The following is a 20,966-nucleotide window of genomic DNA, read 5'->3' as shown; positions in this document are numbered from 1 at the left end:
GACACTTTGAGGCATCACAAAGTTGTTATTTCAGCAAAGAGTACTTGAGCTTGAAGGACTCAGTTTCTGGCTCCCAATATGAGCAAAGATAGGCCATTTTCAACGTGATGATGATGACCAAGGCACATTTGGTGTACAAGGTGAGTCCATCATCCCCAAAGGTAAACATTTAGTGTGTGTAAGATGTAATACCTCAGCACATGATTACTTTGTCAGAAATTGTGAGAAAAGTCATCATTTTCTCCTTAGTAAACAATATATCAACAAACACACTGCTACAAATCCAACTTTCCCGGTTAACGCAGTACCAAGAAGCCATCATGCTTTCCTGTCAGAAGATCAAGAGTGCAATATAATATTGAGTTTTTTCATATCCTTCTGAGCATCACACTTTTAGAAACCTGCTTTATCCCAGGTATTAGTGGGTTGCCCAAATCCAGTGCAGTGTAGTGATTTGAGTGATGGATGAGGACTGGAGGACCTTTCAGCCATAGAAAACCATAAGGTAATCTTGGACAAATCATAATATCTCTGGCTCAGAAAGAGGAAATGACAAAACTCCTCAGGAAAAAAATCTTGGCAAGAAAACCCTATGATGAAGTCACCATGAATTGGAGTAGCCTAGAATTATAGCTGTCTCAAGATGCTACAGCAACCATCTCTGAAAACCGTTCCTGCCAGAATTGCTCACAGAGCTTTGCCTTTCAAATCTAGACATCATTATCTATTCAAAGAGCTCCCAGCCGGAAGACAAGAGTGATTGGTAATGCAATTGAACTCATGTGCACTCCTGCTAACAACTTTCAAACTGAAGAACTTTTTCCATAGCATAAACTGTTGGTTTAGAAATAGATTCCTAGAGTGTTTGCCTCTTTTCTGGGGAAGATAAAAACTGTGTTGTCGAGGGCTTTCATGGCCGGGATCACAGGGTTGTTGTCTGTTTTCTGGGCTGTATGGCCATGTTCTAGAAGTATTCTCTCCTGACATTTCACCCACATCTATGGCAGACATCCTCAGAGGTTGTGAGGTATGGAGAAACTGTTTCATTGAAGACCCAGGCCCCATCAAAACTGCCATATAATGCAGTTTCAAACTGCATTATATGGTCAGTGTACATTCATATAATGCAATTCAATTCAGTTAAACTACATTTTAAGAAGAGAAGCAACTCAGCAGAGTCTGCACTCATCATCTAAAAGAAGGAAGAAGAGAAATAAAGGGATGGGACTTTTACATGCTTGAAAAAACCTGGAAAGTTTTCTAGTTACATAGTAGTTGCTTAGAAATAAACCCCAAAGGGTTCACTGAGCAAATGATGTAAGTTTTAGAGTCAGTATGTACTCAGTAGAAACATGCAGGAAACTAGGCCTGTGCATTTCGGCTGAACCGCGATCAGAGCCGGCCCTAGATAATTTTTAAGTGTAGGCGAACAGAATTTTGGTGCCCCACCCCAAAAAAAAAACATTCACTGAAAAATAAAAGCGTTGGATAAGCAAAAATGTTGGATAATAAGGAGGGATTAAGAAAAGCCTATTAAACATCAAATTACATTAAGATTATACAAATTAAGCACCAAAACATCATGTTTTACAACAAATCAACAGAAAAAGCAGTTCAATACATGGTAATGTTATGTAAAAGGTAAAGGTAAAGGCTTCCTCTGACATTAAGTCCAGTCATGTCTCATTCTGGGGGTTGGTGCTCATCTCCATTTCTAAGCCGAAAAGCCGGCGTTGTCTGTAGACACCTCCAAGGACATGTGGCCATAGGCATGACTGCATGGAGCGCCGTTACCTTCCCGCCGGAGCGGTACCTATTGATCTACTCACATTGGCATGTTTTGAACTACTAGGTTGGCAGGAGCTGGAGCTAACAGCGGGCACTCACTCCGCTACCGGGATTTGAACCTGCGACCTTTCGGTCTGCAAGTTCAGCAGCTCAGTGATTTAACACACTTCGCCACCAGGGCTCCAATGTTATGTAGGAATTACTATATTTGCAAATTTAGCACCAAACATTGAACAGGGATATAAGGCAGTGTGGACTTAGATAACCCAGTTCAAAGCAGATATTGTGGGTTATTCTGCCTTGGTATTCTGGGTTATATGGCTGTGTGACAGCCACTCATAAATTCCCACTCCCATGCATCCTACACATCCTCAGAATCTGCTGGAATTCTATGAAATGATCAAATGATAATGTATCACTTGAAATAGTATTTATGCTTTTCTAAATGCACACAGAATTATTTTCCAGCAAAGATGTAACAGCAAGTGCACCTACCTACCAGGCTGTATTGCCATGTTTCAGAAGCATTCTCTCCTGATGTTTCGCCCACATCTATGGCAAGCATCCTCAGTGGTTGTGAGGTCTGTTTGAAACTAGGGAAGTGGGGCTTAAATATTTGTTGAAAGTCCAGGTTGGAAGGCAAGTGTGAATGTTGCAATAGGCCACCTTGATTAGCACTGAATAGCCTTGCAGCTTCAAAGACTGGCTGCTTCTTACCTGAGGGAATCCTTTGTTGGGAGGTGTGAGCTGCCCCTGATTGATTCATGTCTGGAATTCCTCTGTTTTTGTGTGTGTTGTTCTTTATTTACTGTCCTGATTTTTGAGTTTTAAAATACTGGTAGCCAGATATTGTTCATTTTCATGGTTTCCTCCTTTCTGTTGAAATTGTCCACATGCTTCTTGTGGATTTCAATGGCTTCTCTGTGTAGTTTGACATGGTGGATGTGAGTGGTACAGCATTTCTATGTTCTCAAATAATATACTGTGTCCAGGTTTTACCCCTTAGCTTAAATGGCTAAGGGGAAAAAGGAAGGGGCTTGAGGCTCTTAGAGGCCAGTGTGACTGTTGCTATTGAAAAGCCTTGCAGCTTCAAAGCCTGGCTATTTCCTGCCTGAGGGAATCCTTTGTCAGGAGGTGTTAATCAATCTGGCCAATTTGAAACATTCACACTTGCCTCAGGCAGGGTACCTGGCATAGATAAAGGGGAAACTTACAGATGGAATGCTTCTGGAATGTGGCCATAGAGTCAGGAAACGTCATAGCGAGCTAGCCTTTACCTTCAAGGCCATGAAAGCTTGAGTTAAAAGTGGGGAAGAGGAGGAAAGGGAGGGGAGAGCAAGGAAACAGAAGAAAGAAAGGAGTGGACTGGAAAACGAAAGGCAGGGAAAGAAAGGCAGGGATGAAGAGGGAAGGGGGAAAAGAGCGAAGGAATCCAGAAAGGAAGAAAGGTAGGAAGGAAGGAAGCAGGGAGGGAGGGAAGGAAGGAAGGAAGGAGGGAAGGAAGGAAGGAGGGAGGGAGGGAAGGAGGGAGGGAAGGAGGGAGGGAGGGAGGGAGGGAAGGGAGAAAAGAAGGAACTGAGAAAAAAAGGAAGCAGGGAAGGAGGGAAGGGAGAAAGGAGTGAAGGAAGGAAGGAAGCAGGGAAGGAGGGAAGGAAGGAAGGAAGGGAAGAGGGAGGAAGGGAGAAAAGAAGAAAGGGAGAAAAAAGGAAGGAGGGAAGGGAGAAAGGAATGAAGGAAGGAGGAAAGAAGGAGGCAGGAGGTGCTGTTTTGAATCGTGGAGGGGGTGACGCTGCTTCTACCTGTTGCATGCGGAGGGCATGGCCTGGCGACCTGCTGCTGCCCTGGGAGGAGGTGTCTTGGCATGGGGGGCGGGGCCAGGCCACATGGTGTGGGAGGCGTGGCCAGGTGGCGTGGAGGCGTGGCCACGCCTCCCATGCAGCCTGGCTGCATGGTGGCAAGGCCCAGGCAGTCAGGCCGGGACAGCAAGGGCCAGACCGCGGTTGGAAGGCCTGTCCCGAAGGTAAAGGAGGCGGGGGGGTGGCGCCACGGGCAAATGCCTAAATTGCCTGACGGTTGGACCGTCTCTGACCGCAATCCATTTCAGCTGGCCAGATACCAGTAGATCCTCCTATCCGTTTTCGTGCTCCTCCCAAAAATGGATGCAAAACCAGATGGCTGTTTTTGGACCGCAGCCAAAAATACGGCTAGATCTGCCCATTGGCAGCAATGTGGGAGGGGGGCTTCCCAGTCTCCCCTTCCCATTATATTTTTGATTAGTGTTAGGGTGGGAAACTGTAGGTAGTAATTTTCTGTCATACTAAATAAGAAGAATCAAGAAAATAAAGGAAAATCAAAAAGATTCCAAAGAGAGGCCAAGCCAAGCCAAAAAAATCAAGCTGCGCGGTGGCAAGGCAAAGCAATCGGACTGAAGCACGAGAACAAAATTGAGAGCAATGGAGGCAATTGCCACAGTTTGCTCCAGCATGCTCCTGAAAAGAGGAGGAAAAGCTGTGAACAGCTGTCCCGTGATCCCATTATGGACAGGAAAACGTGTCAGCTGGAACCTTGCAGTTACAGTCATCTGACCAAACCAAAGAAGTCGGATTGGCCAAAGGAAAACGGCTAAAACAAATCCACGCACAAGCCTACAGGAAAGCTGTCCTGTCTAAAGTCCCACTGCTGTAACAATAGATGGGCGAAGGAAGTTAGAATGCTAGCTGGGAAGCAATTTCCAACAAAAAAATATACAGAAATAACAGATATATGCAAGGAATGAGCAGAACGAGTGAAATAATAGAAACAGCGAAGTAGTAATGTAAGGTAGCATGTACAGTCAAGTGGTATTTTCCCTCCTTCTCAATAGTAATCTGTTCCTTTATAGGAAGACAAAACAAATGCAGTGTGGTAACCATTGTGTTTTTCATCCTATCAAATGTTGAATACCAATGCACACCTCGTTTTGGCATATTTGGGACAAACTCAAGGCATCTCAGTAGAAAAAGGAGATATGCCTCCAAAATGACCATATGTAAGCATATTCATCCAATTAAACTAGGATGCAAGATCTTACAACTGGCTCATCTCTGATGCATAACATTTAAAATCATTCCTCACATTGATGCATTGAATAATAATGAATAGAATAAAATTAGTGTAGAAATAGCTTGCCAGCAGTCTCATGCAAGAAAATGGACAAAAATCCTTTGGAATTAGAATATAGTCATCAGTTCACATTTGAGATGTTTGACTTTTGTGGATTTGATTATTCTCAGATTTTATTTAGAATCTTTTTAATAGAAATCTCTAGGTCCTCCAGTTTGACTCTGTGGTCAACATCCTGCAGTCATCCTGGAAGACCTAGATATTTCTAGAAAGAAAACCTCTTTAGAAATCTCTGGGTCTTCCAAGAAGCCACGTTCCAGAAGAAGCTGATCATAGAATCATTCTGGAAGACTTAGACATTTTTAGAGAAAAAAAATATATCAGCAAATCTGTATGAAACAAATGAATTCTATTGTTTCTGTTGAAATCACTCTATAGCTTTGATTGCTGCTACAGTAGAGTCTCACTTATCCAACATTCGCTTATCCAACGTTCTGGATTATCCAATATATTTTTGTAGTCAATGATTTCAATACATCGTGATATTTTGGTGCTAATTTCATAAATACAGTAATTACTATGTAGCATTACTGGGTATTGAACTACTTTTTCTGTCAAATTTGTTGTATAACATGATGTTTTGATGCTTAATTTGTAAAATCATAACCTAATTTGATGTTTAATAGGCTTTTCCTTAATGCCTCCTTATTATCCAACGTATTCGCTTATCCAACGTTCTGCTGGCCCGTTTATGTTGGATAAGTGAGATTCTACTGTACCTTATAATTTCATCTCTTGGAAGTAGCATACTAGAACTAGGATTGCTTTCTGCCTGCAGCACCATATTTTGTTGTGAGAAACGTATCTTAAAGACTTTCATTCTGCTGCATGGCCTACAATTGTGACCATTGGCACATCTTTAAGCATACACCTTGGGCTCATATTGAAGTGTAATGATTTCTACCTCATTCTAATTTCCACATTAATCCAAGGGAGCCACAACATATTTATTTTGTTTTGCTTATTTGTTTTCTGCACAGAAAACTGTATATGTTCTTTGTAAAATACTAAAGCACATATATTTCATTCCTAAAAGACTAGTAATCACATGCATTTTTCAAATGTGCCCATTTTCTCTTGCTCAAATTACAGTGAAAACTTCTACATATATGGTTTGCTAACTACAAAAGAGTTTGGTTTTAGTTCCAGGAATTATGAAATAAGGTTACCCCTATGCTCTTATATAGAGCTGAAGTTTGGGGCCTAAACCAGGTAGGATTATTAGAGCAATCTCAGTCATAGAATCATAGAATCATAGAATAGTAGAGTTGGAAGAGACCACATGGGCCATCCAGTCCAACCCCCTGCTAAGAAGCAGGAAATCGCATTCAAAGCACCCCCGACAGATGGCCATCCAACCTCTGCTTAAAAGCCTCCAAAGAAGGAGCCTCCACCACGGTCCCGGGGAGAGAGTTCCACTGTCGAACAGCTCTCACAGTGAGGAAGTTCTTCCTGATGTTCAGGTGGAATCTCCTTTCCTGTAGTTTGAAGCCATTGTTCCGTGTCATAGCACCTGTGAATTTTTTGGGGAGTCGACAAAAGGACCCCTGCTGCAGCAGTAAGAGCAGAACTGGGAGCATATACAGTTGATAATTTATCCAAAATTAGAGCATACAACTATTGGGTGAAATTGAATTCCATGGCAAATGATAGGCTACCAAAACTGGGTACCAAAGCAGACATTTGATCTGGATCGGGATTTTGATCCCTTGATAACAGCTCTTTTATTTTAACTGTTGTTGTACTGTGGGTTGTATGCTGTATGTGTTAAAAGTGTTTGTCAAGTGTTGTTAGGGATTTCTCTTCTTCAGAGGAAGAAGGGGAGCAGAAAAGTGTTCATGAATTTGAGGGTGAGTTGGAATCTGAGGAGGATACTTTGCAAGTACCCACTTTTCAGGAGAGGCGAAAGGAAACAGAGCAGAGGCGTTCAGCTAGAATAGCTGCCAGAAAGGCAGCTGAGTAATTAGGAACTGCCCTAGCAGTTGTGAAGGGACTCAGAGCTATAAAGCAGAAGCAGGTGCAGCCAGCTCTTACTGGTAACAAACTGACTCTAATGCCTTTGCTCTCCTTGTGCCTGCTTCGAGTCTGCATCTGGATTTATTGCTGTTTTTTTGTCTGAAGTAAGACTGTTATTTGATTTGGGAGTTTATCAGAGACTGCCCTAAGACTTCTTTGCTACCTCTTGCTTTATTCCACTGAGTGTGTTGTACTTTACGTTTTGCTGAAGTAAAGCAGTTTCATTTACTTAACACAGTATTTTAAGGCTGTTCTTGTAAGACAAAACAGGAGTGTTGTTTTGATATGGCTGATGGGCTAATAAATAAAACGTACCACAAGTAAGTTGAGAAAAAGGTATGTATTGAACAGAAAAATATTAAGGCAACAAATATATTTAAAAAGAATTTATCACGGGGGTGGGGAGGACATGACTTCTGCCTAGATTGTGATTCTATACCTGTCTTGCAGGCTCAAATGGGTTAGGTATTAGCCAGCTCATTCCCTGTCAGACTTCTCTACACTCCTACTGATTACAAAATTGCTCTGTCAAATACTACATCTACCCTACATTTCATTTATTGCAGCATATTCCCTTTGGCTCAGAAGCTCTCGTTCAGGTGTCAGGCTCTGAATGATATGGATTAATTTCCTTTCCAGAGTCAAATCCTATTACGCCATGAATCCAGGTGAATCACAGAAGTGGAGATGAAGTCTCCAGTGCTAAAATTAGGGCCGGGCAATTTGTTCAGCACCAAAGGCCAAATTGGAAGTACATCATGAGCTACATAAAATCAGCATATTTTAATTGCATATGATTAAAGTATTATGGACAGCATTTTCATTGAACCTGTAATAAATTCAAATGAGTATACCAATTGCTCTTATCCTATCAAATTCTTGTCCTGTAACATACTCTGATAGTTTTAAATGAAACTATGATAGTTTCAACTTTAAAAAAAGAGAGCCAGTCCCTGTAGCAAGAAGCTTAAAAAGCCAGAACTCAGAGGAAAACCAATTATTCACCTTATTTCTTCTCAAATAATTAGATATCGTATTTGAATTAGAACATTTTGTTCTGTGGGATAAGAGCATATATCCAGAACTAAATTACTTTGGGAGTCCAGTATTGTTACCCAGAAATACAACGATTCTATGGATCTGGCAGCTCTTTTGAAGATTTGACGAGAAACATTTTTAGAGGAACAGAGTGACACTTGAACATTAAGCAACGCTGTTGGGCTTTGCCGGTTTTCTTCTTCTCTCCTCCTTTTGTCATACCTTTTATATTACAAGCCTGACAGCAGGACCAGTCTTGTTTTTATTAACCTGAAAGGCACTCTGGGAACTCTCCTTAAAGAAGATCAGGTAAAATGCAAACAGTAAAGGAAAGATGCTGTGATCCTTCCATGAAGTCTTAGCTACCAGATAAAAAGTGAAACTATTTTGGAGAAGTGGGAAGGTGGGGGACAGATGGTATTGATCTTCATCTATCCACCAACAACTCTTATCCCAAAACTAACAGTTTCAACCATAATCAGAAGATTAGAACCTGAAATAATTCTTTGTGGACAGCAACTGATCTTCCAATGGTTAAGACCATGAAAGCTAAGCCTCACAGAGCATAATCACTATCCAATTTATAAGTTAGGAAATTTATTTATTTATTTATTTACAGTATTTATATTCTGCCCTTCTCACCCCGAAGGGGACTCAGTGCGGATCACATTATACATATACAGGGCAAACATTCAATGCCCATAAACACATCGGAGAGAGACAGACAGATAGACGCAGAGGCAATTTAACCTTCTCCTGAGGGGATGTTCAATTCTGGCCACAGGGGGAGCAGCTGCTTCATCATCCACTCTGATGGCACTTCCTCACTTCCTCATTCCAAAGTAACTTGCCTCTCCACTTTTTTTTATAAGTGGTACCTTATTTCCTACTTGATAGATGCAACTATCTTTCGGGTTGCTAGGTCAGCAACGAGTAGGGGCTATATTTTATTTTTAATTGACGGGTGCTCACCCCGCCACGGGCTGGCCTCGAACTCATGACCTCATGGTCAGAGTGATTTATTGCAGCAGCTGCTTGCCAGCCTGCGCCACAGCCCGGCAGATCTGTTCCACACAAATTTACCACGGAGCCTTAGTAACACAGATCTCTTTCACATTCTCCCAGATCTTTTTTTCTGCTTCAGGATTGTTGTAAAGATTGCAACAAGTCTGTACCCATAATACTCTAAGCAGCACAAGTAAATCATCATTATTATAAGGTGGCAAACCTAGACTATTTAGAACTTTTTGTTAGAAGGCATTGATAAAATTATTGCTATTATTGCTTTTCTACCAAATAGGATTCAACATAGCTAATAACGAACATTTCACTCAAGGATGCCTGCCATAGATGTGGGTTGAACATCAGGAGAGAATACTTCTGGAACATGGCCATACTGCCTGAAAAACACACAACAACCCTTTGATTCTGGCCATGAAAGCCTTCGACAACACATTTCACTCAGGAAACAACCAGGAGTCTCTGAGATTTCTGTAAGCATTGAAAAACAATTAAATTCTGCAGTAGCTGAAACTTCTGGTCTTTTACAGGCAATGCACATTATGGCGATGGGAAACAAAGTAAAGAGAGTAGAAGAAACAGTGGTGAGTGTAGCACAATTTTTATAAAAATTTAAAGATTCATATGAGACAAAGCGGTAATTCAAGGGACTCCCCGATTCTTAAGGAAGAAATAAAAGGAAATCATTGAGCATATGCCCACATGCTCCACTGTCTTCATCTGTGACCTCTTCATATAAAGGGTGAGGAAAATAGGTTTCCAGCATTCAAGACCAATATTCTAACCACTGGAGACTCATGAGCTCTCTTAGTTATATCTAATCATTTTAACAAGTCAACCTACTGATATCTAGGCAAGAGAGAGGAGGCCAGACTGGGAGGTGGGAGGTTACTTCTGTCCTTGACTTGGCTGCCAACAAGTAAGCTAAATGAGCTGCCAGTTGTATTTATTTAGTCAGAAAATTTCATTCCTTGCCCTGCCAAGGGCAAAGAGAGACTTTGCATTTCCATCTTCTAAATGAACACTCACCAATCCTATTTTGTTACATGGTTCTCTTAAGCTGACTATAAATCTAATATAAGAGCTGGAGAAAGGCAGTGTCAGTGAGTAAACATTCATAACTATTAGACAAATTTAAGTAATTGAAGTGAAGAATAGCTATTCCTTCATTCCGAAAGGATATTCAAATTCTAATCCATTCTGCAATCTGAACAGCTACCATAACAGCATTTTGGAAGAAATATAAATTTAGTTCTATTAAATACAATAAATCCTTTCACCCAATAGATAAGTGTTTTTTCTCCCTCTGTACATCTTGTTTTATGTTTCTAATGTACAAGATTTCAGCCAAACTGCTTGCCATTCCCAGTCTTATCGAGCGAAGAATGAAATACAATTCACGTCTTATCAGAGTTGTCCCCATAACCAGCATTCTTCCACTTAATCATCACCTGGTTTCTGGATATTTGAATTTTACTGCAACAATCATGTGAATGAAATGAACAACATTTCTCAACTGCTACAGATTAATATTTGAAATATTTTATAATACAAAAGGAACATTTGCCCTTCTTTCATCCTTCCATATTGCAAGCATGCCTCATGCTCTTCTTCGACAGCAAATACTTTGTGCTTCTACTTCCTACGGTTACAGATTCATGTCACTCTGCTGAAAAGATGGTAGGAAGGGTGTGTTTTGATCACTGAATAATGACACTGGAGATCAAGGTTTGACACTGGAGATCAGAGGAGCCACGGTGGTCCAATGGGTTAAACCCTTGTGTTGGCTGAACTGCTGACCTGAAGGTCAAATCTACAAGATGGGGCGAGCTCCCATCTGTCAGCCTCAGCTTCCCATACAGGGGACATGAAAGAAGCCTTCCATAGGATGGTAACACACCCACGTGTTCCCTGGGCAACATCTTTGTAGATGGCCGATTCTCTCACACCATAAGCAACTTGCTTCTGACACGATAAAAAAAAACTGGAGATCAGGATTTAACACTGGAGATCAGGATCTCTCAGCCTTGGAAGAAGACAAAGGAAAATCCCTTCTGAACAAATGTTGCCAACCAAACCCACAATAGGTTCCCCTTAGGGTCACCACCAGTCAGAAACAACCAGAAGGAACACACCAACAGATAGCAAGATGGTCTACAATGCAGAAATGCTGGAGAATTGTGTGTTCAAATAAGAACAAAAGCTAGTAGAATACTACACCACTCCAACATTCCAAGCTTATGGGTCTTTCCTAAAATTCTGCAGCGGTATCCAAAAAGCTAACTATAAAAGGGGGGCGGGGAGAGATGCTTTTTTTTTAGTGATCTCTGTGTTTCAACAATCAGAGCAGTATGTTGTGTGAAGTCATGGGAAAGGGACTTGTCCGTTGTGACAATCCAGTTATGGACTGCTCTCTCAATTAGCACCAACATTAGCGCGATTTAGGCACTAAGTAAGAAAACCAGTACTGTTAGAAAAGTAGCTAGCTGATTTTACAAACTTCTCCCACACATTCATTTTAAATTATTTAAAAACCTTTAGCCTATTTTTTTTAAAAAAGTTAATTGTTTAATATTCTTTTTGGTTTTTAAAATTATTTTAATTATGTATGCCAGCTGAAACTTTGTTAGATTGGTTGTATCATATGTTGCTATGCTATCGTCAAGAAAAGGGAGGGATATAAATATTGTAATGCATATATAAGCTTCATTCATACTAATAAAAGCATTACGATATCCTTTAAGAATCCTACAATAAAACATGACCCCCATATTCACAGGGGATACATTTCTGAACTTTGTGTGAATATGCAGAGGTAAAGGTAAAGATTTCCCCTGATGTTAAGTTCAGTCGTGACCGACTCTGGGGGTTGGTGCTCATCTCCATTTCTAGGCCAAAGAGCTGGCATTGTCTATAGACAGCTCCAAGGTCATGTGGCCGGCATGACTGCATGGAGCGCCGTTACCTTCCCGCTGGAGCAGTACCTATTGATCTACTCACATTTGCACGTTTTCAAACTGCTAGGTTGGCAGGAGCTGGGGCTAACAGTGAGCGCTTATTCCGCTCCTGGGATTTGAACCTGGGACCTTTTGGTCCACAAGTTCAGCAGCTCAGTGTTTTAACACATTGTGCCACCAGAGGCCCATATGCAGAATCACAGATAAAAGCAAACCATATCAAAATGAAGGACTTCTGAACCAAGAATGAAATAGAATTGTACTGGAGGACCTAGAAAATGCCTAGAGATGACATATTTTGTTGGATATGGCTATATGAAATTGCAGATACCTGTCCTGTTTTGCTCCAGACTTACCACACAAGCGAAAGAAACCAAAAAAAACTTTACTTCAGCAAAATAATAGTAATAATAATAATAATAATAATAATAATGCAAACAGCAATAAAGGAAACAGAAGGTAAAGTTCGAAAGCAATATAAGCTCTTACAGTAGACATGAAACAAAAGTCTTTGGCAACAAGGCAGACAGGAGTAAGTGTCTTCAGCAAAAAAAGGCTTACAGTATACAGGAACAAGAGTCTGTGGCAAGAAGTCTTTTGCAAAGCCAACGCTATAGCTATAGCACGGAGATCGGAACACAAACAGACCAAGTAGGTCGGTTGCTGCCAGCACTGACTACTGAGTTTTCTGCTCATTTATAGCCCTGAGATCCCAGCACAGACATTCCTGGGGCAAGGTCTGATTGCTCAGCATTTTTGCTATGATTCTACTTGACCTTCTCCTTTCTTCTTTTGCCCTTTGCCATTCTAAAAATATAGGGACTTTTAGTATGTCTTCCTTGTCTTCTCCTTCCTCCTCAACACTTGGCCCCAAATCCCCAAGTGCTACCTCTTCAGCCTCTTGTTCTACCTCCTCCTCAGAATCAGAACAGTAGTCCACAACAATACCAGTTTCATGGATATGGGGAGGGGGGGTCATACTATATTGTTCAAAACCCCAAATTCTATCCAATTCCCAAACTGGAAATATAACAAAAAACACTGCTATAGTGTACTCCAAGAACAGCATAAATAAGGCAAGAAGGCTCTTTCCCAGTGAACTTAAAATTTGGATTTTAAGAGACAACAAAATCAGGGAAAGGAAGGAGGATCATTACCTAGAGGTATACTCTTACTCTAAAAAGTATGGAACACAGCAAGCAAATTTGATAATCATATATATGTATGTAATTATCATTATTCATTATTATAATAATAGTCCTTTAAAGATTTCTTCTTTATTTTGAATGCTGAATTGCCATTCCCATTTTAGTATATTACTTACTGAGACATGGTAGGTGACCATGAATGGTCAAGTTTTCATTGAGACAACGAAAACGTGAACATTCATGGCCACCTACCGTACATATACTAACTGGCATCTTTCTTCCATTTGGCTTAATTTGGCTCTGCATTCTTCAGAATCAAAGCCTTCTAAGAAGCTTGAAATGTTATTATCTGACCAATGTTTTCCTTTCTGTCATATATACATGAGCTTTCAGTACAGCAGCAGCTCTAAAAATGCTAATGATAATTACATACGGTCCGACAAGTAATAGTTAAGCATTTAGAAAATGTACCTGTGTAACTAGTGGCTCCAATAATCTCTCCACAGTAAGAGTTCTGATTTCCAAACTTTTGGGGTCCCATTTTAAAATGATCGGTGAAGTTGCAGAAGTCATTCTCCCTAAAAAAAAGATAATCAGTTAGAGGAATACTCAAATTTAAACAGAACCATTATATTGAGAATGACGTTTATTTATTACGTAGCTGTTAGTGTTATAGAAATCACAGATTGAAATTAGTTCAATTTCAGAAAGAATGCTAAACAGAAGTCAAAATGTGGAAGAAATTTTTTTTTGCTATACTTATTTATTTTTATGCGATATAAATGATGTATTTTGTCTCCAAACAGAAATTTGTAAGAACTATTTCTATATTTGTATATTTCTTTATGCTGCTTTATGCTGACCCCACACAAAAAAGCAACAACTGTGAACCACTATGGAACTAAGCCAGTTTCGATGTGAGCAAAATGAAAAGCATCATAAATATAATATTGTACCCTTTCTATGGAAATGTTATGAAACATTCAAGTGACAGATTTAAAATGGTGCACTTTCATTCTAGTTGATTGCAAGAAGACATTAAAATTCAACATTTGTGGGAGCAAGAGGACCCATGGCCTATAAACCCTACAATAGTGTTTCAATTAACATTTAAAGAGACATTTATAAATTTGCACAGAAAACAAATATACAGCTAAGAAAGAAACAAGACAAGCTGACCTTCTGAAAGAAATCCACATAACTGATCTAAAGCAAAGAAAAATATAGATGATCCAAACTCAAGACAATTTTAAAATGATACTGAGACACAGTTGTGCAGAGAAATGTATAAAAACATATCAGCAGCTATGAACATCTACTATAACTATGTCAGCATAAACCCAAACTATCCCAAAAGGTGGATCTAATTTGTCAACAGATGCTTTCACACTTTATGATCTCTTCTGCTCATTAGCTTTCTACCCAATAAGGGGGCTATCATGGGACCTAGGAAATATATCACATTCTAGTTTATTGCAAGTCGGTCAGTGCTACAATCTATTCCTAATTAAGAAAGAAAATAGGGGAAAAAATAGGGATTCTCTCATGTAAGTAAGAGACTCAATACATGAAACATAAGATTTTATTTAATTGCATATAAATTATATAGGGAAAGAAAAAAAATTAAATCATGGCGGGGAATTGATTATAGAGTCATGCTGAAAAACATAGAAACATAATCTATATATATAAAAGGGTTATGGAATCGCGGCACCGGGCAAAACAACAAAAGTAAAGGCCCCCCAACCTCGAAATTTGACAAGACAACCCATCATCCACGCCTTAAGGTTGAAACAACACAAAATCACGTCACACACCTCCACATGGACAGAACCCACAACGCACCACCGGGAGCCATGCCGGGAGGGAGGGAAAGAGAAAGCATAATGGCCGGCTGGCAAGAGCGAAGGCAGGCAATGGGAAAAAGCTGTCCCCTGGGTCCTAGCACCCGCCCATGATCCGAATTATTTACAGTAGAGTCTCACTTTGTCACGCCCAAGGCTACGGAGCACCAAGAACCAAACACAGAGGCCAATAACTATCTAATATCTTTATTAAGGAAATATATAAAAGTAATAAAAACAAATAGAAAATATAGTCCAGAAGCAGACCTATCAAATGAGGTCAAATATAGTCCAAAAATGTTTTGTCCAATAAATGATATTAGAGTTCAAAGTTAAATCCAAACCGAAACACACACTATTGCCAAGCAATAGTGTGGGGAAACGTCTAGGGTCTTTCAGGGTCCAAGGTAAAAGTCCACAACAAGGTACGAGGGCAAAACTTGATTCTTGAAGCAAGATCCGTGGCTAGAAACAAAGCGAGGCAATTCTTGAAATACTTGAATGAGCAAGGCAAGGAAACTGGAATTGCGGACTTGCGAAGTCCACACAAGGCTGGACGCAATTTCACTCCTGAAGCTGCTCAGTTGACTCCGCACCGGACCAACCATGCCAGGCACCTATATCTGGGTCTCGTTTTCCCGCCAAACAGGTGTCCAGCGTTCTCTTTCCCTAGAGAACGGGAAACGAAACCCAGCTTTCTCCAGATGTGAGACTCCCTGGATTTTCCCAGGGGAAACATGGCTAATCAGTGTCTTGTTTGGCTCCAATTCTTAAACTCCTGCGAACCCGCTCTTTGACTCCCCTGTCTGCAGCAAAGGACTGTCTCCTAGCAAAGGGAGGTGAGAGCTGTTCAAGGTCTGTCTTAATTGGCTCTGGGGCGAGAACATCAACATCAGGCATCTGGAAAGATTCCGGCTGTTGTTGATCCGGAGAAAACCCCATGTTTTCATCCTCATCTGCCACAGTGACACTAGGAGCGGGACTACAAGGCCCATGAGGCATCACACACTTATCCAAGCCTCGCTTATCCAAGTTTCTGGATTATCCAAGCCATTTTTGTAGTCAATGTTTTCAATATATCATGATATTTTGGTGCTAAATTCGTAAATACAGTAATTACAACATAACATTACTGCATATTGAACTACTTTTTCTACCAAATGTGTTGTCTAACATGATATTTTGGTGCTTATCTCCACAATCTCCACCATAAAAATAATAATAGAATCCTACAGTCACACAGACAGGAGAGACCCCTAAAGGCTATCCAGTCCAAACCCTTCCTGCCATGGAGAACACAATCCAAACATTCCCAACAGATGGCCATACAGCCTCTTGAGAATGATAATGCTAATAACAATATCATGGAATCCTCATGTTTCCAGACAGCCTTAACAATCATCCAGTACAACATCCTTCTACCATGCAAGACCACACAATCCAAACACTCCTGACAGATGGCCATCCAATATCTCCACAATATCCACCATAAAAATAATAATAGAATCCTACAGTCACACAGATAGGAGAGACCCCTAAAGGCCATCCAGTCCAACCCCTTCCTGCCATGGAGAACACAATCCAAACATTCCCAACAGATGGCCATACAGCCTCTTGAGAATGATAATGCTAATAACAATATCACGGAATCCTTATGTTTGCAGACAGCCCTAAGAATCATCCAGTACAACCTCCTTCTACCATGCAAGACCACACAATCCAAACACTCCTGACAGATGGCCATCCACCCACTATATAATAATAATGATGATAATAAAGATAATAATCATTATGATAACAATAATAATAATCATCATCATCATCATAGAACTATACCATCCAATAATTTGGACACACCCCTAACGGCCATCCACCCCAACCCTTTCTACTATGCACCAAGACACAATCTAACCATTCACAACACTTGGACAACGTATGCATACTATACAATACTACACAGCGACCCCCTCTACTCTCACCACTTTCACATTACACAAACAACCAAATACATACTAAACATAAAGACAACCATACAACAGACATTCAATACCACCACTAACTCAAATTTCTCACCAATACCACCAGACAACGCCACTGCAACGCGTGGCCGGGCACAGCTAGTAATCAAATAAACTAATAATCAATACTGCAAAAGATAAACCCGCAAATCTAGAGCACCGATTGTACTTATGACTTCATCACATGTGGAAATTTCATTGTCCTAGGACACTTCTGCCCTAGTTAAGCCAGAGAGCCCCACGGCGCCCATCACATTATGTAGCCTCACCTCCAGCAGTGGTCCATGGCTCAACTGGAGCAAAAGCGTCCTTGGACATTGTGCCGCCAACATGGGTGCCTCCATTTGTTCCTTTTGGAACAACTAGGGTATTTTGGGACATTAGCAACTGGGATAGTAGCAACTGGCAAGGTGGGGGCATGAGGCACTGGGATTGCCCCGATTCACGACGGAGGCTGGCAAATCGATCAGGAGGACATCATCAATGTAATGAGGTCCCCAGTGTTTTTAGTAATCCATTAACTCTACAATACATTTATGTCACCAGTCTGTACTGATCTACAGTATTACTTAGCATGCGTAACGCTAATTACATTTAACCAATCTTAACAAAAGACACAACATTCAACTTTAATAGCATATACACGGGTTTTAAAACTGGTATCAGAATCATAAGGTTCTGCTCCATTTCAAACAAAAAAGGTAGAATCAAAACTGCTTAGAATAATAGAATTTACTTGCATTCATTTTCATATAATAATCTATACAGAAATTTCTGACCATCCCTTCTCATGTACAACAGCATGAAACAAGTTGAAATCATAATATCGTATTACATACATAATTGTATTACATACATAATAAGGAGCCCCCAAATGGCGTAGTGGACTAAGTGACTTGAAAGTTGGGTTGCTAACCTGAAGGCTTCCAGGTTCGAATCCCACCCGGGGAGAGTGCGGATGAGCTCCCTCTATCAGCTCCAGCTCCATGCGGGGACATGAGAGAAACCTCCCACAAGGATGGTAAAACATCAAAACATCCAGGCATCCCCTGGGCAACGTCCTTGCAGACAGCCAATTCTCTCACTCCAGAAGCAACTCAAGTTGCTCCTGACACGAAAAAAAATAAACATACATACATAATGCACCTAATAAAAATATAATAAAACCAAAGGACAGGCAGAAACTGCAGAGAAAACTCACCCATTAAATAAAGCATTGCGTACTTTGCAATGCAAAATTCAACCAATTTTTTTTTGCCAACTAGTGAGAAACAGGCAGGGAGAGGGGTCTCCTATCACCAGGATAAGATAAATTCTACAGCCTTAATGACTATGCATTCACTGAGGAGGTGTCATTTCTTTCCACCATTAGCTATTGGTGTATCCACAGTACAGCAGTGTGGTACCACTTTAATTTCAAGGCTGCAGCTTATGGAATGCTAGGATTTGTAATTTTGTAAAGTACTTTGGAGTCCCTGGTGGCACAGTGGGTTAAACCGCTGACATGCTAAAATTGCTGGCCAAAAGATTGGTGGTTCGAATCCAAGGAGCTGGGGTGAGCGCCTGCTGTTATCCCCAGCTTCTGGCAATCTATCAATTCAAAAACATGCAATAGGTACCACTCCACTGGGAAGGTAACGGCGCTCCATACAGTCATGCTGGCCACATGACCTTGGAGATGTCTACGGACAACGCCGGCTCTTCGGCTTAGAAATGAAGATGGGCACTGTAAAGAAGTGTGTGTTTTTATTTTGTTTTAAAAGTCATGTTTGGGTATGTTTAAAATGGGTAAGTATTAGTTGCTATTTCGTGGGGGAAGGCAGGTTACCCTAGCAATGGGGGCGGAGCCAACTGCTGTTTGAAGGAAAAAGGAGGGAACGTTTTAAAACCCAGTCAGTCAGTGAGAGTCTGTAATGGTGGTATTACAGTTAAGACTGATTCTCAGCTAGAGGATCAGGGTGGCTCAAATGAGGGAATTTGAGTCAATTCTAAAATAAGGTGACTTATTTTAGGTAGTCTGTGATTGTTAGTCACAGGAGATAGACTGGTTCCAGGATTGAGGGAAACCAGGAAAGCAGACCTCTAGTAGAGCCAGACTAAGCAAGTTGGGTGACTTGTTTAGGGCTAGTTGTGGAGGCTGTGAAGTAAGGGGAAGTGATCCCGGTTAGATCCAAAGTGATCAGGTTTAGACTGCTCAAGGGAAAGGAGCAAGTATTTTGAAAGTGTATACCTCATAAGTTATATTTGCAACAGATTAAGAAAGTTTAACTCTGAGAAACAAATTGAACCACTAAGCTTTGTACATGAAATAAACTTGTTTTGTTTTTTTTAATCCATCTAAGTCTCTGTCACACTCATATTCAAACTAAGTCACGATACCATCAAAAGTGAAATAAATAAAGAAAGCTTAAAAAGAATAAGTATCCTCTGCCTGACATCTTCATAATTGGTGGCAGCGGTTATAAGAAAAAATATAATCATCATCAAGACATCTTTACAAATTGGTGGCAACTGTATGGTGGGATTAATAAAAGTTCCCCCCGCCTCACTTCATTACAGGCACCAACCCCCAGAGTCAGACACGACTGGACTTAACGTCAGGGGAAAACCTTTACCTTTACCTTAAAGTACTTTGAATTCTCTGCTAAAAAGAATTTGAAGTACACTATCCTTCTGGAAATTTGACTAGGGAAGTCTAAAGCCACATCTGCACTGACAAATTATCCTGAAGGGTGGGAGAATCAGCTCTGTGGCTAAAAACACATGAAGCAGATCTGGGCTAAAATAGGCCAAAGTCACCTCAATGCAACCTTGAACCACGTTAACAAAATCATGGGTTATTCTGAATTCTCCCTGAGAACCCAGAGCAAATCATAATTTTGGGACCATTTTGGGTCCAAGATGGAACCAGCTACAACTGTTGACATGGTTGTACAATATTCCCTGGGCTTGAGCAGCCTGGGGACACAGGATACCTCCCTCCCATCCTCCTCATCACAGTAAACAGTGTGCATGACATGGCTCATGTTGGTCACTCATCACCTGAAGTGACATTAACCAGAGGGACAAGGGGATTGGAGAAGTGAGGGGAGAGAAGAAGCAGCAGTTCCTCTTCTCTTCCTTCCCACATTGCACTATTATTTATTATTATTTACAGTATTTATATTCCGCCCTTCTCAGCCCGAAGGGGACTCAGGGCAGATCACATTGTACACACATAGGGCAAACATTCAATGCCCATAAACACATCAAACCGAGACAGAGACAGACAGATGCAGAGGCAATTTAACCTTCTCCTGAGGGGATGTTCGATTCTGGCCACAGCTGCTTCATCATCCACTCTGATGGCACTTCCTCATTCTAAGTCGTAAATTAGTTAAACTTGCCTCCCCACTTTTATAAGTGGTACCTTATTTCCTACTTGATAGATGCAACTATCTTTCGGGTTGCTAGGTCAGCAACGAGCAGGGGCTATTTTTTATTTTTAATTGACGGGTGCTCACCCTGCCACGGGCTGGCCTCGAACTCATGACCTCAGAGTGATTTATTGCAGCAGGCTGCTCACCAGCCTGCGCCACAGCCCGGCCCCATTAGCACCCTCATTAGCACCCCCACTAATGTCATTCCAGGCAACAAGCAACACGCACTAGGCAGTTGCACCCGCTGGTTGTTGCAATGAGGACTATTATATTTGTGCAGTGTGGATATGCTATATGTCTCCAACCAAAGCAGAACAAAGAGAAGGACTATCTCTCTGAGTCTTACAGAACAAACCAGTGGGAGCAAGAGGTCCCTGAGCATCTCAAACCCAAGCCAATTAAAGATCTAATGACTGACACTTTGAATTCTGTCCAGCAACTAGGAGACAACCAGCCCAGAAGATGCAGGATATGTGGAACATGGTTGACAACATTGCCACCCACATTGGCCGCTTTTGCAGTCATATTACAATGATTCAACATCCACTGAATAGGT

General features: G+C 41.0%; 1 protein-coding gene across 4 annotated transcripts in view; it reads right to left on the bottom strand.

Moving 5' to 3' along the window:
- Window positions 1-20,966, bottom strand: part of ctnna2 (catenin alpha 2) — a 701,347-nt gene that overhangs the window by 576,771 nt on the left and 103,610 nt on the right. For all 4 annotated transcript variants that reach the window (XM_062981835.1, XM_062981834.1, XM_062981832.1 and 1 more), the window contains exon 2: window positions 13,601-13,707. In XM_062981835.1, the coding sequence (XP_062837905.1) occupies window positions 13,601-13,707 (107 nt within the window). The remainder of the gene's footprint in view (window positions 1-13,600; window positions 13,708-20,966) is intronic.

The sequence above is a fragment of the Anolis carolinensis genome, chromosome 5 (genome assembly GCF_035594765.1).
Source record: "Anolis carolinensis isolate JA03-04 chromosome 5, rAnoCar3.1.pri, whole genome shotgun sequence".
Lineage (NCBI taxonomy): Eukaryota > Metazoa > Chordata > Lepidosauria > Squamata > Dactyloidae > Anolis > Anolis carolinensis.
Note: the sequence above shows the minus strand (reverse complement) of the source record. Positions and strands in the feature narration are given on the sequence as shown.